Below are 17,557 nucleotides of genomic sequence, written 5' to 3' on the forward strand. Positions count from 1 at the left end.
CCCCCCCCCCCCCCCCCCCCCCCCCCCCGCCAAAGAGACTGCCCCCGTTGGTCTGGCAGCAGTGTATATTCTGAACACCCATCCCTGGAGGTGCTGATGGGCAGCCAGTTGAGATCTGCTTGCTTAAACCAGGCGGCCCCGGGGGCAGAGCGGACCACACTGAGGTCATCTCCCTAGAAGCATGTGTCTGTGGAGGAGGAGAAGGAAATACCGGGGTCTGCCAGGAAGGCAGAGGGGGTGCTGTGGAAGTTGGGGAGGGGCAGCCACAGCAGGTTTCCTCTGGCCCAGGCCACGAGAGGATTCCTGAGGACACTTGAAGAAGTAAAACTGGCCCTGAAGAGAGAGGGAAGAGGAAACAGGACTTGTGGATGCCCTCTCTGGGCCAGGCACTTGGCTTCTCTGTCGTGACCTTGTTTATTCTTCACAGTGGGCGGGGATCATCCTTCTCGTTGGAGTTGGGGAAACTGAGGTGTAGAGAGGCTCAGGAGTGACTTGCCCCAGGACCAACGGCTCGTAGCAGAAGCAGAGTTCAAATCTGGGTCTTTTCTTTATGTCTGGAGAACCAACTTTGTGCCTGCGAACAGGGAGCTGGCTTGCTGCTGAACTACCTCAGCTGTTTTGTTTATTTATTTATTTATTTATTTAAGATTTTATTTATTTATTTGAGAGAGAAAGAGAGAGCACATGAGAGGGGGAGGGCCAGAGGGAGAAGCAGACCCCCCGCTGAGCAGGGAGCCCGATGCGGGACTCGATCCCGGGACTCCAGGATCATGACCTGAGCCGAAGGCGGTCGCTTAACCAACTGAGCCACCCAGGCGCCCCTACCTCAGCTGTTTTAGATGAAGGGGAAATAAGCCCTGCGGGGTATTGGGTGGAGGCTGGGGTACGGCATGGTGGCCATGCCCCAAAGCAGGGCTGCATGCCCTGTGACCAGATGGACCAGTTTGATGGAGTGGAAATAAAGAGGGGTTTACAGCCCATGGCCAGGTTCAGGGCCCACTGTGGGATAAGAATTGACAAGTTACTTCCATATGAGCCTGTCTTTCCCTGTCTTTGCGTGGGGACCATCATCCCAGCCTCCCTGTAGGACTGTTGTGAAGTTAGCTGAGGGTCTGGTGGCTAAGGAGAATGTATGTAGCATGGTACTGGGCACACCAAGCTGCCTGGAAATCACCCTGGTGTCTACATTGGAATCGGCATTTCTCATCATGCAGCCACAGCGTGAGGGGGCCTGGGGGGGGCGGGGACCCACTGAGCAGTGGCAGCCGACCATGAATTCCTGTTAAACTTGAGGTCAGCTACAACCCCCAGGTGTCTGAGAACTTATTTACAGCCGGGTGTTCACAGGTCCTCCTGGGCTCCCTTCTCTTTCATCACCAGAGCCAGTGCAGGACCCTGTGAGCATGTATGAATCCTCTGGGCACATGATCACTTTCCCTCTCCTCCCTCCCTTCTCCTCCCCGCTGTGTGCAGCTCAGCTGCAGATGGCGGGAAGGATGAGGGGGTGCCCCACGTGCACATTCTCTGTGCCCTACACCCGTAGCTGAAGGAGGCCACCTCCTCTTGAGTCCCTGGAGAGAAATCCCAGGGGAGGTCTAAGTTAGCTGACTTGGGTCCCATGTCCACCCCTGAGTTAGAAGGAGGGCAGGAGGGACACCTGGGTGGCTCAGTCGGTTAAGCATCTGCCTTCAGCTCAGGTCATGGTCCTGGAGTCCCAGGATTGAGCCCCGCATCGGGCTCCCTGCTCGGCAGGAGGTCTGCTTCTCCCTCTGCCCCCTGCTCCCCCTGCTTTACTCTCTCTCTCTCTGACAAATAAATAAATAAAATCTTTTAAAAAAAAAAAAAAAAAGGGCAAGGGGACGTTCCATCATGCCTCCATCCTCCTAAATGGTCAGGGGTGTGCACAGATGGGGCCTTTAGGTGCCTCGTGCCCTGCCATACAACTCCGCTTTCTGGGTCCTCTCTGTGAGGTCCAGAAAGACACTCAGGGTGGCACTCAGAGCAGTCCACCACCTACCACCTCCCACTTGCATTCAGCAGGGAAGCCTAGGGAGCAGGTCCTGAAGGTGTTACTTTGTGTGCTTCTAGTCCCACTCTCCAGAAGTGCCTTGAATCTGACCTCCTCCTCAGGGGCTCTTTGGCCTTCTCTAGGGCAGCAGATAGTCCTGCTTGTGCCGAATGTGGCCGTGCCTGTCCCAGGCACATCTAGTTCCTAGCACGTGACCCCCAGGGCATGGGCTTTTGCTTCTGGATCTTTCTTTTCTAGTTTTAACAGGGCCTGGCTAGGTTATAGCAGGGAGTGGGATGGTGGCCGCATACTCTTAATTATCCAATCGTGCCACCCTCCACACTGCTCCATCTTGCCAGTGAGGTTGCCTTCCCCAGGCTGCCATCTGATCATGTGACTTACTCTGCTTTAAAAATCTTCCCAAGGTTGCGGACACTGACGGATCTGCTTTGGGAGCCCGAGTAGCTGCCGCCACCAGACTCTGGAGCCATGAGCGGGTTTAATTTTGGAGGCACTGGGGCCCCCACAGGCGGGTTCACATTTGGCGCTGCAAAGACGGCGACAACCACGCCTGCTACCGGGTTTTCTTTCTCTACATCTGGCACCGGTGGGACTCCCAATTTTGGGACTCCCTCCCAGCCAGCTGCAAGCACCCCTTCTAGTGGCCTGTTCTCGCTCACGACCCAAGCTCCAGCAACACAGACCCCAGGATTCAGCTTTGGAACCACAACTCCTGCTACAGGAGGAACTGGATTTTCCTTAGGGATCAGCGCGCCAAAGCTAAACTTGAGCAGTGCAGCGGCCACCCCGGCCCCGGCCCCAGCCCACGCTGGCGGCTTTGGGCTTGGCAGCAGCACCCTCACCAATGCCATCTCGAGCACCGTCACCTCCAGCCAGAGCACAGCCCCCACCGGCTTCGTGTTCGGCTCCACCACCACCTCTGCTGCTCCGTCCACCGCACCGGGAGGATTCTCATTCACCGGGGGAAGCACGTCCCAGACCGGGGCCTCAGGTTTCAATATTGGCTCGATGGGGACGTCGACCCAGCCCACGGCCCTTGCCGGATTGCCCTTCACTCCCGCCACTCCGGCTGCCACCGGAGCGGGAGCCACCCAGCCAGCCGCTCCTGCCCCCGCTGCTGCCACCACCAGTGCTGGGCCCACGCTGTTCGCCTCACTAGCCACTGCTCCGACCTCGTCCACCGCCACTGGGCTTTCCCTTTGTACCCCTTTAACGACGGCCGGAACTCCCGGGGCTGGAACGCTGGGCTTCAGCTTAAAGGCCCCTGGAGCAGCTTCTACTGCCTCCACGACGACATCCACCACCACCGCCGCTGCCACCACCGCCACCACCACCACGGCAGCCACCACCAGCACTGGCTTCGCCTTGAATCTGAAGCCACTGGCCCCAGCCGGGATCGCCAGCAATGCAGCAGCTGCCGTGGCCGCGCCTCCTGGCCCGAGTGGCAGCACTGGGGCGTCCGCCAGCCCTGTGATGACCTACGCCCAGCTGGAGAGTCTGATCAACAAGTGGAGTCTGGAGCTGGAGGACCAGGAGCGGCACTTCCTGCAGCAGGCCACACAGGTCAATGCCTGGGACCGTACCCTGATCGAGAATGGGGAGAAGATCACCACCCTCCACCGTGAGGTGGAGAAGGTGAAGCTGGACCAGAAGAGGCTGGACCAGGAGCTCGACTTCATCCTGTCTCAGCAGAAGGAGCTGGAAGACCTGCTGAGCCCTCTGGAGGAGTCGGTCAAGGAGCAGAGTGGCACTGTCTACCTGCAGCATGCCGACGAGGAGCGTGAGAAAACCTACAAGCTGGCTGAGAACATCGACGCCCAGCTGAAGCGCATGGCCCAAGACCTCAAGGACATCATCGAGCACCTGAACACGTCTGGAGGTCCGGCCGACAACAGCGACCCACTGCAGCAGATCTGCAAGATCCTCAACGCACACATGGACTCGCTGCAGTGGATCGACCAGAACTCGGCCCTGCTGCAGCGGAAGGTGGAGGAGGTGACCAAGGTGTGCGAGGGACGTCGCAAGGAGCAGGAGCGCAGTTTCCGGATCACATTCGACTGAGTTGCCAGCCATCTTCAGGGCCTGTGGGTTCCCAGGGTGTTGGGGGCAGTGGGGGACGCGCAATCACTGTCTAGTTTTTGATTGCAGTGAATACTTGTTTGTTCCTTTCTTTGACAGTGCTGTGGTTTGACTTTGGATTAGTGAAAACAGAAGTATTCTAAGCTCTCTGGTCCAGGCAGCAGCCTAGTGGGTGTGGTTTCTTTGCGTATCTTTTTGTGTATCTCAGACCCCTTTCACTATGACCCCCACCCAGCCCATCCTTCTCGCTCCAGCCAAGTGCTAGAGAAGTGCTGGAGAAGTTCACCCAAAACCCATCTTCTCCCAGCCCCAGGGTCTGCTGAGCGGCCACTCTGCCCAACAGAGTTGTAGGTACAGTGAAGAGAGTCTCCGTCCTCGAGGACACGGCATCCTGGTGTAAGGTGTGTGCATGCGGAGATTCACTATAGTACAAAGGAGGGACTTGTGAATAGCACCAACTGTGGGATGTAGAATTTCAAAGGAGGAAGGACCAGTCAGATGAGGGACTTGAATGCAGTGTTGAGAAAAGGGTCAGACTCGCACTGGGGAGGTCTTTACCTTGCCTGGCTGACAGGCCACTTCATCCTCCAGGTCTCCTTATCTTAGGCCTCACCTCCTCCAGGAAGCCCTCTCAGCTGCCCCAAGGCTGGGTCAGGTGGCTGTCCTGTGGCCCCTATGCCACACAGAGCGTGCATCTTTGGTAACACTTGCTGCACTGTCTTGTACCGACTGTTTACTTCTCTGCCTCCCCATTAGAGTGTGAGCCCCTGTGGGCAGGGACTGTTTCTTGTCCCTATTGTGTCCTCAGCACAATCCCTCTCACATTTTTGAATGAACAGACAATGGAGATGAAACATGGCATCAAATGTTCATCCACAAAATACCTGCTGAAATGGCCACAGGTGCCAGAGGCGGCCACAGACTTGGGTTGGAACTTACCAATGCTGGAGCAAACCTAGTCTGTTACAGTGAGATCCATGGCGTCCAGAAGACAGAAGCCAACCGGTTGTTTCCTGAGTGTCTTTTGTATTTGTCTTTATACTTTACTGCACTGTCTGAGATACCTATGACTATATGTTGCTTTCCTAAATAAAAGTTACTGTGGAACGGAAAAGATGCCATTCGTGTGGATCACTTAGAAAGCTGGGGAAAAAGAGCGGGTTCCAGAAGACTACATCAAGTGGGGTGCCGTTTGTCTGGAGCTCAGAAACCAGCAGAACTCGTTGAGGCACACACACACACAGAAGCAAGTCGTGGGTTCCTCTGTGCTGATGGCAGAAGAGGAACACACATGAGGTGTGTTCTGGGTTCCATCTTAGATACACATGAATGTCAAGGCCTCTGCCGTCATCCCTGAGGTGTTAGCTCAGCGGCCACAGGTGCCATTGACGGCGTTCCTCTCCATTACCTGGGGCTAGCTGGAAGGCACCAGTTGTGCTTCAAAGGTGGGAAACAGGTGAAGCTGGGATGTGGATTTGTATGGGGGTCATTTCCAGTACTGGCCCAGCATTCTGCCTCTGTCCCCAGCTCCTGTGGGCATTCTAGAATGATGCCAAGCGCTTGGATCTCCTGCTTCGGGGTGGAGAGTCTGCCCCTTCAGCCTCTGCCTCCCTAAGCCATGTTTTTGCCAAGGAATGCCCAGAGCTCATTCCCAGAGATGTATGGTTCAGTTTCCCAAAGTTCCGGTCATAAGTCATTTCCTTGGACCATCTTTGGCTTCCGAGAACAAGTGTCCTGTCCAAGCAGAAGCCACGGGAGAGGGAAGGGAACAGAATAGAGGAGGGGGAGACCCCACATTGACCCACTTGATTCTCTCTGAAAGCTCCGCCCCCTGGGCAGTGGCCCTTTGTGCAATCTGAGCCTTGACTAACTGCATGACCCACATCCGACCCAGATGGAGCAGCCTCAAGCCCCCCTAGTCATTTGTATTTTACCCACATTGATTCATTGAACATCTAGTTTTGGAGCACCTTCTATATACCAGATCCTGATCTGGCACTGGGGTCACTAAAATGGAACTGTGTTTCTGCCCACACAAGTTGCTGGAAGGGGCCATGCAATCATGGTAGAAGAATTTTTCTTGAGCTTGCATTTCCAATGTATCTAATTGACCTGTTTTGCATAGTGAACATTAGTAACGCTTAATTGCTTTCACATAGGTACTTTTTTAAATGAAAATACTGAGTTCACTTATTCCCATGCCCCAAGGGACCATGGGCACCTCACTTTGGAAAACACAATCATAAATCAGGCCGATGGTTCCGGTGCTCTTGCACCATGGGGAATATGGCCCCGCCAGGCTTCCTGGGAGCACCAGGGAGGGGTCCCCGGGATTGCCACAGGACCAGCAGCTGACGGGGTGCCACCCTGCAGATGATGGCTTTGTTGTAACTGCAGTTTCCCTTTCCAGGAAGAAAACAGATGCGCTTCTTTGCCAGTCCCGACAAACGGCCTCTACTTAAGTTCCTCTTCATTAAGTAGTATGAAGACAGCAAATGTGGTGACTAAATTTGGAATCAGAGGCTTTTAAAGGCGAATCTCTCAGTAAGCTGTTACTGCATTTCTTCTCCCAGTTCAGGGATAAGAGTGGCAATTAGATGTATGGTTATGGCTTTTTTTTCCGATCTCAAGGAAACCCTCAAATGACTCTCTCTATGGCCCAGCCGCTTCCCCAGGATATGTCTCTGCCTGTCAGGCACAGCTTGGCATCAGAAGGATCAGATGTTTCAAACAGCTAGAGATTCCCAGAGCCACAGCACCCTTCATATCCTGGGGGAGGTTGAAATGAATGATTCCCAAGCAGTGGTGTGCTGGTGAATGTAACAGTCGGCTCTCCGGGGTAGGGGAAAGCCCTGATGGGTAGCAAATGCCGATGCCCATGGTGTAAAGACTCCCGCCACGGCTGATTGCAAGCCACAGATGTGAAGTCACTGAACAGGAATTTGGGAAATTGACACCTATAGATACAATTGGTTCACCTCAAGAGTATACATAACAGTAAAATGTAATCAAATGATTGGGAAATGATGAGTTTTGAGTATTTAAATTCATTTTTAGTAAGATTAATCATAAATATAATTTTTTAAAGAATGGCGTGCAAAACAAAACCAAAGATCTTATCGGTCAGCTCTTATTCACTGCTAGGAGCCAGCCCAGCACACCACTGCCGCCAAGTTTTCAGTCAACCTTGAAATTACTTGGGTGCTTGAAAAGTCCGCCCTCAGACGCTCAGGGCAAGGGCTTTCTGCAGAACTTCCCAGGGAACAAACTCCCTCAGCCTCAGAAGCCAGCCCCCAGCCAGGCTTATCTGTCCCACACTGCCCCGTGCCTGTCCCACAGCCCTCACACAGTGGCACAAATCACTAAACACATCAGTGACTCACCTAGGCACGCACCTCACGTCCAGGCACCATCCTGGTTCAACCCCATGACCTCCACAGGTTTCCCCATGGCAGAAACCAGACCTGGTGTGCTGCTTTGCCAGGCTCAGGCCCAGCCTGGTGCTGTGGGGTCCCATTAAACCCCTCGGTTCTGAGGACACAGACCCCAAATCCACGGACTTGAAAGTGACACAAAGACCCTCAGTATCACTCAAATGCAAAGTGGGCTCCTATTTGAATTTTGATTCAAACCAACTGCCAAAAAAATTTTTGAGGGGCACCTGGTGGCTCAGTCGGTTAAGTGTCCCAATTCTTGATCTCAGCTCAGGTCTGATTTCAGGGTCTTGAGTTCAAGCCTCGCTCTGTGCTCTATGCTGGGTGTGGAGCCTACTTGAAAAAACAATTTTTTTGAGACAGGGAAATTGGACTTTGATTTAATGCCATTTTTAAATGCAATAATGGTATTGTAGGTTTTTTTTTTTTTAAAGCAAGTAAGTTCTAATCTTTTTTAAAGCAGTTGGTTGGCAAACTACAGTCCCACTTCCTGTTTTTGTAAATAAAGTTTTATTGGAACACAGCCACGCCAATTCATTATACATGTTGTGGCTACGTGGAGGGCAGAGTTGAGTAGGCAAGATGGAGACAGTGTGGCCCCCAAAGCCCCAAATATTTACAGAAAATGTTTGTAGACCTCTGTTTTAGAGAAACATCCTAAAGTATCTACCTACAAAATAACAAGATGTCTGGGATTTGCTGTAAAATAATGCAGTGGGGGAGGGAGAAAATGTAAATGAAACAAGATGGGCTAGGAGGCCATGGATGCACTTGGGTTCATCATCCCAGTCTCTCTGTTTTTATATATGTTTGAAATTTCCATAATAAAAAGCTTTTGAGCAGGGAGGACCTGCCCTCCACAGCCTCCCAATTGCTCTGACTTCACCAGGACCCTGGCATCTTTGGTCTAACGGGAATCAGGACAAAGCTACTACCATTGACCCCGTTTCCGTACACGCCCGACGATGACTTCTGTCCCGGGCTAACCAGAAAGGCCATGGGCGCTGAGAGAGCCCCCCAGAGCCAGCCATGCTGTGAGTGCCCCCCAATGGGGCCCAGGGGTTCTGGAAAGGGGAAGGAGGGGCAGGAGGGCTCTGCGGGAAGGGGGACTCTGTCCAGGAGTCAGGCCATAGATTAAGGGCCTCAGGTAAGTCTGTCCTCTGCTCTCTGAGCCTCTCCCTGATCCAGGTCTGGACCCCTGACTTCCACCTGGGGCCCTGGGCATCCCCTGGGCAGGCCTTACCCCCTCAGACACTCGGGGAAGGTTTTAGTAGCGACCACTCAGTCTTTGAACTGCCTCAGAGAGAATAATATGGTAAAGCTTGAGCCCTGTCCCCCGCACAACAGTGTGGCCCCCAGTATTTCTTGTCCTGCCAGCTGTACCCAGGTCTCTGTCCTGGACCATAGCTGGCTGCTTGTGGGACTTGCATTAAACATCAACCTGAGCCTAGCCTGGTGGTTCTTAGGGTGATTTTGCCTCCCCTTTCCCTGGGAATGATTAACAATGTCTGAAGACATTTGTGGTGGTCACAGCTCGAGGGACAAATGCTACTGGCATCTAGTGGGTAAAGGCCAGTGAGGCTGTTCAACATCCTACAATGCACAGGATGACTCCCACAAAGATGGCCCCAGATGTCAACGGTGATGAGGCAGAGAGACCCCGGCCTGGCCCCCTCCCTAGTTCACGAGCCTGAGCTTGCTGCTGACGAACAAGCGTTTCAGAACATGGGCAGCTGGTGACCTCTCTGGACCTCAGTTTTCTCCACTGTAAAAAGGGCACAGCTAAGCCCACCTTGTCAGAATCCTTACTGGAGTAAATGAAGTAAAACGTATGAAGTATCTGGGACGTGGTAGTAAATAGCACCCGTAGGCATTTCATAGGGAGCCCTGCCCTAACAGGATCCCTACTCTCAGGCGCTCTTGGCTCCCAACCCTGGGTCACCTCATGAGTTGGGTTCCTCTCCCTCCCTCTCCCTGCCCTGCTGACCCCTTGAGGTTGGCATTTCACTTAGAGTCCAGGAGGCGAGCCAGGGGTGTGCCCGGAGCCAGGGGGGCTTTGAACAGAAATCCTGTGTGGGAGAGAAACGAGGGGGGTCGGCTCAGGGACCCCAGCAGGGCCCCCCAAGCTGTTTTGGGGACCAACACTCTTGCCTAGACAAGTGCAGGAGTTCATGGCTCTGCTGCCTCCACCCCTTTCTGTTTCCATGGTACGGCTGCTCGCTTTCTCCGTGCGGACATTGCCTTGAGGAAGTAGAGCAGATGGGCCTCTCGCCGGGGGCCAGCAGGACCCCCGGCTCTGTCATTCCCCATTGTGGGACCCAGGGCATGAGCCTTGCCCTCGGCGGGCCGGGTTCCCCTCCAACAAGGTCCCTGGGGTTAGAGGAGCGATCATGCCATGAGCTTGTGCAGCTACTGTGAATAGTCAAGCATGGTGGTGCTCAGATGCCCCGCGTCACCGGGAATGAAGCAGGCAGGGGCGGCCCGGGAAAGGCCTGCCCACTCGGAGGCCTTGGGCAAGTCCTGGGGGTCTTCCCCTGCCTGCCCCCTCTCCATCTCTCAGATCCCTCCTCTGCCAAGTGCAACGCTGTGAGGCCCACAGTGAGCGCAAAGCACTGAGCCCAGGACCACCTTAGTGGGTCCTCACCGTGGGGACGGTCTCTGCCGTTTGTGCTGACTTGTGCCCTTCGCTTTCTTGGCATTCGGTCTCGAGGCTCAAGGCTCTGTCCAGCGGATTGTGTTTCCTTCTTGGCTGCTCCTCCCAGGCCCCCGCATCATATGTTTTCTGACTCATGCCCCCCTCCTGCCCCCCCATCCTCCATCAAACCACATCCCTCTTTGATGTACACTTTCGGATTTTCCCATCTTGTTGCTGCAGAGGATCTGCTGCTTCTGGCCTTACTCCTCACCAGCTGCCTGGTGCCCTCTGCCCCCGCCCCAGGAAAAATCTCCGAAGTTGTGTCTTCTACCTCCACCCACTTCAGGGGACCTACCACATGTGCCCTTGGCTAAAGCCCCAAAAGCCGAGGGACCCTTGCTGCCACAAGTGGAGAGACTCCTTGGAGCCCGGTCATCTTGTTCTTCTCACTGCCTGACCTCAGGAAAAAAGCAGCCCACATATAGGGGTGGTGAAGGCTAAGGCCAGAGGCAAAGAGGCAGAAGCTCCTGCGGCCTTTTGGCTGAGGTGCCCCCCGGCACCCTAGCCTGAGCTGAGCACCACAGCTGAGCATCTCAGTGCAGGGATGGGATGGATGAGCACACATCCAGGGCTGCTCCTTATGCAGGGCTGGGGAGCAGGGGGTCACTCCTTGAGCCCCTCCCAGTACCCCCCACGGTGGTAGCAGCGGGCATTTCCTAAGGAGCAAGTTGTAGTATTGACCCAGGTGCTTGTTCACAGGGCCTGACCTGGACTCAGTGCCTTATCCTCCCCACATTTTAATGGCCCCCACTTGACAGCTGCAGACCAGAACCATGGAGGCAGGCACCGGGCTCAGGACCGCGGCAGGCTGGCCTCAGAGACTGAGGCTCAGAGCAGCCATGAGGGAGGGGAGTGGAGCCAGCAAGGGCCCTTCAGGGCACAGCGACAGCTGACACAGAGGAGGACTCGGAGGCCGTCACAGGGAACATGCAACCCCAAGGGCAGACACAGGGACCCCGAGACCAGGCCCCCTTAGCATGGTTACCTGAGCATTTATTTCCGGTCTTCTAACCGCCCCAGAACTATTTGGGGCAAGAGGAAGAAAGTAGACTGATTTGTTTCCTCTCAGCCCCCCTTCCCCACCACCCACTCCCTCCATCCAGCCTCAGCTAAACTCTGAGCACCTGACCCTACAACCCAGGAAAGTAGTTTCATTTCCCCGCCACAGATTTCCCAGAGGGAGGGGAGGGCGGGGCTCAGCTGGTTTAAGGACAGGCGAGGGGGGACGGGGCAGACCAGTGGGAGCGACAGAGGACAGAGGTGCTGCTGCTGTCCACGGAGAGCCAAGGTAGAGAGGAGGCTGCAGAGACTGGGACCCCCAGAAACAGACACTTGGGGACAGGGAGGGCAGAGGAGAGGGGAAGAGAGAAGAGAAAGGAGTGCAGGGAGGGGTACCGAAGAGCAGATAGGTGAGCACAGAACAGGAGACAGCTAGATGGGATAGATGGAGGGATGAGGCCGTAGGGGCGGCCAGGCCCCTGTCACAGTGACCCTTGCCTCCCCTCCAAACTAGACACCATCTCCCACCGAGAGTTATGGCCTCATTAGGTAAGTAAGCAAGGGGCCACGGGGACAGGGGGTACGGAGCCCAATTTTCTCCCCACACGTACCTACGGACCTGCCTGCTGACCCCGTCCCTCCTCCCTCCAGCCCGGTACCTCCTCGTCCTGGTCTCCATCTTCCTCAGCCTGGTGGCCTCCCTGGATTGGAAGACTTCCCACAGCCAGGATCCCTTTGAAAAATGTATGCATGATCCTGACTACGAGGTGCTGCTCAAGGTTGTGACCTTGGGGCTCAATCGGACCTCGAAGCCTCAGAGGGTGATTGTGGTTGGTGCTGGTGCAGCTGGGCTGGTAGCTGCCAAGGTGCTCAGTGATGCGGGACACAAGGTGAGAAGTGCCGCTTGTCATCTACCTTGAGTCTTTCCTGCAGCAGGCTGGGAGTCCTGGGTATAGGGGCCTGGCTACATCCCGGTTAAGGGGCTGGTAGGAAGTGGGGAGAAGAGATGTGCTTTGCTGCTTGGTCTGGGGAGTGAAACCCAGAGGGAGGCTGAGAGGCCTTTGATTTCCCTGTCCTGCTCTCTCTCATTCCTGAGGGAATTCCCTCTGAATGTCCTCCAACCTCCTGGGGGGAATTTGTGTTGGTGGAGATGGAAATTCCACTCAAGGAGAAGTGCCCCCTGAGGTCTAACCACTGCCTCTGTCACTGAAATCCAAAAATGAGAATGGGCTGGGCCAGGACCTCTGTGCCTGCAAGAAATCTCGCCACTTTCCGGGCTGGGAAGTCCCTTTGCAATTTGGCTTGCCGTCTTCCTGCTGCAGTCTGGAGAGTGTCATATTGTAAGTGTTTGCTATGACATTTGTTCAGCTCCTCTCACTTGTCCATAAAGAAGGGGCTCCTTCTCTAGTTGAGGTCTCTGCTGCCGTGGGGATGGGAGGCTGGGGGTGGGGGGGTCAGTGGGAGGAGCTGAAGGGCCCTGCTTGCTGTCCCCCCCCCCATCCCTCAGGTCACCATCCTGGAGGCAGACAACAGGATCGGGGGCCGCATCTTCACCTACCGGGACCGGAAGACGGGCTGGATTGGGGAGCTGGGAGCCATGCGCATGCCCAGCTCGCACAGGTGAGGCCTGGCCAGGCAGCCAGGCGGGCACCGAGGCCACCCCCAGTCCCATGGCTATGCTCAGACTCAGCCAGATCCCCAACTCCATCCCCACTCCAGTGCCAGGCTGAACTTCAACTCTGACCCCAAACCCAAAACCCCAATCAAGTTGCGTCAAGACTCCACCTCCCCCTCTGTCCTGATCTAATTTCAAGATCTCCCAGCTCCAGCCCCACCACGTCCAGCCAGAGCGCCAGACCCCAACCCTGTCCCTTCCCCATGACAAGCCCCCACCCAACCCAGACTCTGTCCCCAGTCCCACTTCAGCCCCAGTGAAAGCCAGCTCCCGCTCCAAACACAATCCCAAACCGCTACACCTTCAGCCTTCCAGCCTTGAGCCTTGTTCCCATTTCATCCCAGGCCCCAGCACCCATGACCCCGACTCTAGCCCCACTGCAGCCTCATGCCCATCCCCAAGCCCCCGGAGAGGGGCCCTGACCCCCCCTCCACACACACATACAGACACACACGCCATGCCTGATCCTCACCAGCCTTTCCGGCTCCTTCAGGATCCTCCACGAGCTCTGCAAGAGCCTGGGGCTCAACCTGACCAAATTCACTCAGTACGATGAGAACACGTGGATAGAAGTGAACAACCTGAAGCTGCGGAACTACGTGGTGGAGAAGATGCCTGAGAAGCTGGGCTACAAACTGCGCCCCAGGGAGAAGGGCCACTCGCCCGAAGAAATCTACCAGATGGCTCTCAACCGGGTAGGCAGCCGTCCCCTACTCCCCTCTGCGCTCTGCCCTCTGCCCAGCCTCCTCCGTGCCTGGCTGCTTGTCTCTCTTATTCCTCCCATCTGCAGTCTGCCGTCGCTGGCTCTTCCATCTGTGGTTTCCCATAAATGCTGCTCATCCCCAGAGCTCCATCAGCCTTTGGTCTCTGATCCCCTACACACACACACACACACACACACGACAGCCTCACCTTCTACATCTTTGGCGTAAACTTCACACACACACACACACACACACACACACACACACACACACACACACACTCCGGACAGCCTCACCTTCTACATCTTTGGCGTAAACTTTGACCTGCAGGCTGATGTCTTCCCCATCCATCTCTGGAGACCCAGCCTTCTGTCTGTGCCCACCCTGGCCGGGACCCGCCAGCTCCCACTGAGCTCAGCATCGTTCCCTAACCCCACTCATATTCCCACGTTCTCCCCTCTCATAATGGCGCCATCACCCCCCACCCCAGTCACAGGCAGACAGACCCCCAGGTGCCATCCTAGCTCCCTCCCTCTCCCTTCCACCATCAGTGCCCCCCTGCCCCATCCTTCCTGTCCGCTGATGGCTTGCACTGTTCCCAGCTCTCGGTCCCCACAGCCCCCGCTCCAGCTCAGGTTTCATCCTTTACCCTGGACCTTCACCCTGCTCCTCCCCTGCTCACAGCCCCCTATGGCTCCCCAGCACCTTAGCCTCAGGTTCAAGCCCTGAATGGTCTGGTCTCTCTCACACCCCCAGCCTCATCTTCTCTCCTCCAAGAAATTTTTGTTACCCCTCAAAGCCCTCATGGTGGCCTTAACACCCCAGCTCCGTACTCCTTCATACCCACTGTGCTCCTGCACCATCCTGCACCCACGCCCTTGCTTGCTCTTGCTTCCCGCCCTGCCTGAAAGGCCTTTTCCCTTTCTCACCCAGAGAACCCTGCTCATCCCCCAAGAACCAGCTCCAATGCCCCCTCCTCCAGGAAGCCTTCCTTGGTGCCCTCAGGGAAGAGCAGGCCTTGACCTCCTCTGGGAGCTCCTAATTGTTTATCTCCCCTCTGGGACAAGGGTGGGCACCAAGTCCAGGCCATTTCTATGCCCTGGCACTGTCCAGTTCAGGGAGCCTAGGGAGACTCGAGGTGAATGATGAGTGAGTGAGTGAAGGGGCACATCCTTTGGGGAGTTCCCTGCCCTCAAGGGAGAAGCCAGGTGGACAGCGAAGAGGGCTAAAGTGAGACGGGGCTGTCAGGAAGGGAAGGGACTTGACTAGCACGGTAAAGGGTGGCTACTCGTGTTTCAGGCAGAGATGAAGCAGGGGAACCAGTGCAGATGGGGGCGGGGGGTGCTGGGCACTGTACATAGGGCTGCAGAACTGGAGCTTCCCTAAGAGATGGTGACCAAGGGGCTGGCTGAGGGTGCAGCTCTGCGGCTCCAGGCACTGGGGAGCCACGGCAGGGCTTTGGGCAGGGGAAGAACCAGTTCTGTCTGTGCCCACAGGGATCCGGGTGACAATCACTAAGCACCAGCAGGATACAGCATTGACTCACAGGCTAGGACAGATGCAGACCAAACCATGCCCAATGGGGATGAGCGTGACACTGTCAGTGTGGGCTGAGGCTGGGGCTGGAGGAGCCGTAACGAATTGGAGAGACTTTACAGAGTGGCGACAGTGAATTGCAGTGGAGGGCAAGGCCAAGGGCACAGCATGGGCAAAGGCCTGGCGGCTTGAACAAGAGTGGCAAATGGCTGGCCATGGGCAGGTGCAGGCAGAGACCCCAGCTTTGCACTCCAAGTCTGGCCTCTGCAGTCCTGCCCCTGGAGCTCAGCGTTGTCCCCTTGTTCCACCACAGGCCCTCAAAGATCTCAAGACACTGGGCTGCAGAAAGGCAATGAAGAAGTTTGAAAGGTACACGCTCCTGGTGAGTGGGGGCCTCAGCGTCGCTGAGAAACCTGAACAAGGAGGGTGCCCGTGGGGCAGTAGCCCTGGATCAGAAGGCGGAAATCCTGGACTCCAGGCCTGCCGTGGACCCCCTGCCTCACCCCAGGGCAGCCCACGGCTCCCTCCCTGGGCTTGCTTCCCTCATCTGTCACAAAAGGGGGCACTGGATCGCCAAGCTTCAGAGAACCGTACTAAGTTCACGGTCATGTCACGGAACCAAGTGGCTCAGCCTGGGAGGGACCCCCGTGGGGGTGGGGACAGAGCCGGAGGTGCAGCCGGCTTGGGTCCTGACCCGGGCGTGCGCCCGTCCTGCAGGAATACCTCCTCGGGGAGGGGAACCTGAGCCAGCCCGCCGTGAGGCTCCTGGGAGACGTGATGTCCAAGGACGGCTTCTTCTATCTCAGCTTCGCCGAGGCCCTAAGGGCCCACAGCTGCCTCAGCGACCGGCTCCGGTGAGGGGCGGGGCCCGCTGGCAGGGGCGGGGCCGACGAGGGCCCCGGCGCTCGAGTAACGGGGTGGGCGGGGCCGTCGGCGTTGGGTGAGGCCGGGCTGATGGGAAGATGAGAAGGGGCTCCCGTGTCTGGCCACACTGGCCTCCTCATCCCGGGTCCTCGGGCGGAACTGGGTAGGAAAGGTTCCCGGAGAAAGGCGTGGCCCAGAGGAGAAGAGGGGCGGTGCTCGGGTCAGACACTTCTCTGCTCCCTGGTCCTCGGGGGACGTCGGGGACTGGCGAGGGCCGGGTAGACGGGTGGGCGGGGTCAGCGAGGAGCCGGCAGGTGACGGGGCCGGTAAGGGAGTGGGCGGGGCCTGCGGGAAGGGGCGGGACAAGAAGGGACCCGGCAGGCGAAAACTAGAAGCCGGACCCGGGAGTGCGCCGGGATGGGGCCCGCGGGGAGGAGCCGACGAGGAGGGGCAGTGCCCGAGCTCCGGCATCACGCTCCCGCCCCGCCCGCAGGTACAGCCGCATCGTGGGCGGCTGGGACCTGCTGCCGCGCGCGCTGCTGAGCTCGCTGTCCGGGCCGGTGCTGCTGCACGCGCCCGTCGTGGCGATAACGCAGGGGACGCAAGATGTGCGCGTGCACATCGCCAGCTCGCGCAGGGCCCGGAGTCTGAAGGCCATGACCGCCGACGTGGTGCTGCTGACGGCGAGCGGGCCGGCGCTGCAGCGCATTACCTTCTCGCCGCCGCTGTCGCGCAGGCGGCAGGAGGCGCTGCGCGCGCTGCACTACGTGCCGGCCACCAAGGTGTTCCTGAGCTTCCGCCGGCCCTTCTGGCACGACGAGCACATCGAGGGCGGCCACTCGAGCACCGCCCGCCCGTCGCGCGTGATATTCTACCCGCCGCCGGGCGAGGGCGCGCTGCTGCTAGCCTCGTACACGTGGTCGGACGCGGCGGCCTCGTTCGCCGGCCTGAGCCCGGAAGACGCGATGCGCGTGGCGCTCGACGACGTGGCGGCGCTGCACGGGCCCACCGTGTACCGGCTGTGGGACGGCAGCGGCATCGTCAAACGCTGGGCCGAGGACGCGCATAGCCAGGGCGGCTTCGTGGTGCAGCCGCCGCTGCTCTGGCGTGAAGACAAGGAAGAGGGGCCGGACTACGACTGGGCGGTCCCCTACGGCCGCATCTACTTCGCGGGGGAGCACACGGCCTACCCGCACGGCTGGGTGGAGACCGCTGTCAAGTCGGCGCTGCGTGCGGCGGTGTTGATCAACAGCCGAGAGGGGCACAGGCTGGTGGACAGCGACACCGAGGATGGGGTTGTGCGCCTGGTGCCCAGCCGTCCCCGCTGCGAGTTCGAAAAGGCTGATGCCACCCCCTCCCCGTCTGCACAAGGGGTAACCGCTCAGCACACCACCCACAAGAGCCCCGAGCATTAAAAGTATTTTCAGAAAAAGCCGTGTGGTCCTGCCCTCTCCCTGGGTTCAGTCGCTTCCCCCGTTGTGTGGAGCAAAGCCATTAGCCTTAGCGGTAGAAGCGGCTGCGCCTATTCTGGAGCCCCCAGAA

At 57.3% G+C, this 17,557-nt stretch overlaps 2 protein-coding genes across 3 annotated transcripts in view; both read left to right on the forward strand.

The window, feature by feature from the left end:
* Positions 1–5,240, forward strand: part of NUP62 (nucleoporin 62) — a 24,504-nt gene extending 19,264 nt beyond the window's left edge. Inside the window, exon 2 of the mRNA XM_032388381.1 lies at positions 2,434–5,240. Coding sequence (XP_032244272.1) covers positions 2,498–4,090 — 1,593 coding nt within the window. The 5' untranslated portion in view covers positions 2,434–2,497 and the 3' untranslated portion in view covers positions 4,091–5,240. The remainder of the gene's footprint in view (positions 1–2,433) is intronic.
* A 3,198-nt stretch (positions 5,241–8,438) lies between these two features.
* On the forward strand, positions 8,439–17,436 carry IL4I1 (interleukin 4 induced 1). 2 transcript variants are annotated; one of them, XM_032388300.1, is made up of 8 exons: positions 11,460–11,525; positions 11,751–11,785; positions 11,888–12,126; positions 12,744–12,856; positions 13,405–13,606; positions 15,465–15,533; positions 15,869–16,005; positions 16,509–17,436. In XM_032388300.1, exons 2-8 carry the CDS (start codon positions 11,773–11,775, stop codon positions 17,428–17,430), a joined length of 1,695 nt encoding a protein of 564 aa, XP_032244191.1. In that variant the 5' UTR covers positions 11,460–11,525; positions 11,751–11,772; the 3' UTR covers positions 17,431–17,436. The 2 variants fall into 2 exon arrangements, with proteins under 2 accessions (XP_032244192.1, XP_032244191.1); XM_032388301.1 differs by lacking the exons at positions 11,460–11,525; positions 11,751–11,785 and adding an exon at positions 8,439–8,576.
* The last annotated feature ends 121 nt before the right edge of the window (positions 17,437–17,557 follow it).

This window comes from Phoca vitulina, unplaced genomic scaffold, assembly GCF_004348235.1.
Source record: "Phoca vitulina isolate PV1807 unplaced genomic scaffold, GSC_HSeal_1.0 scaffold52, whole genome shotgun sequence".
Taxonomy (NCBI): domain Eukaryota; kingdom Metazoa; phylum Chordata; class Mammalia; order Carnivora; family Phocidae; genus Phoca; species Phoca vitulina.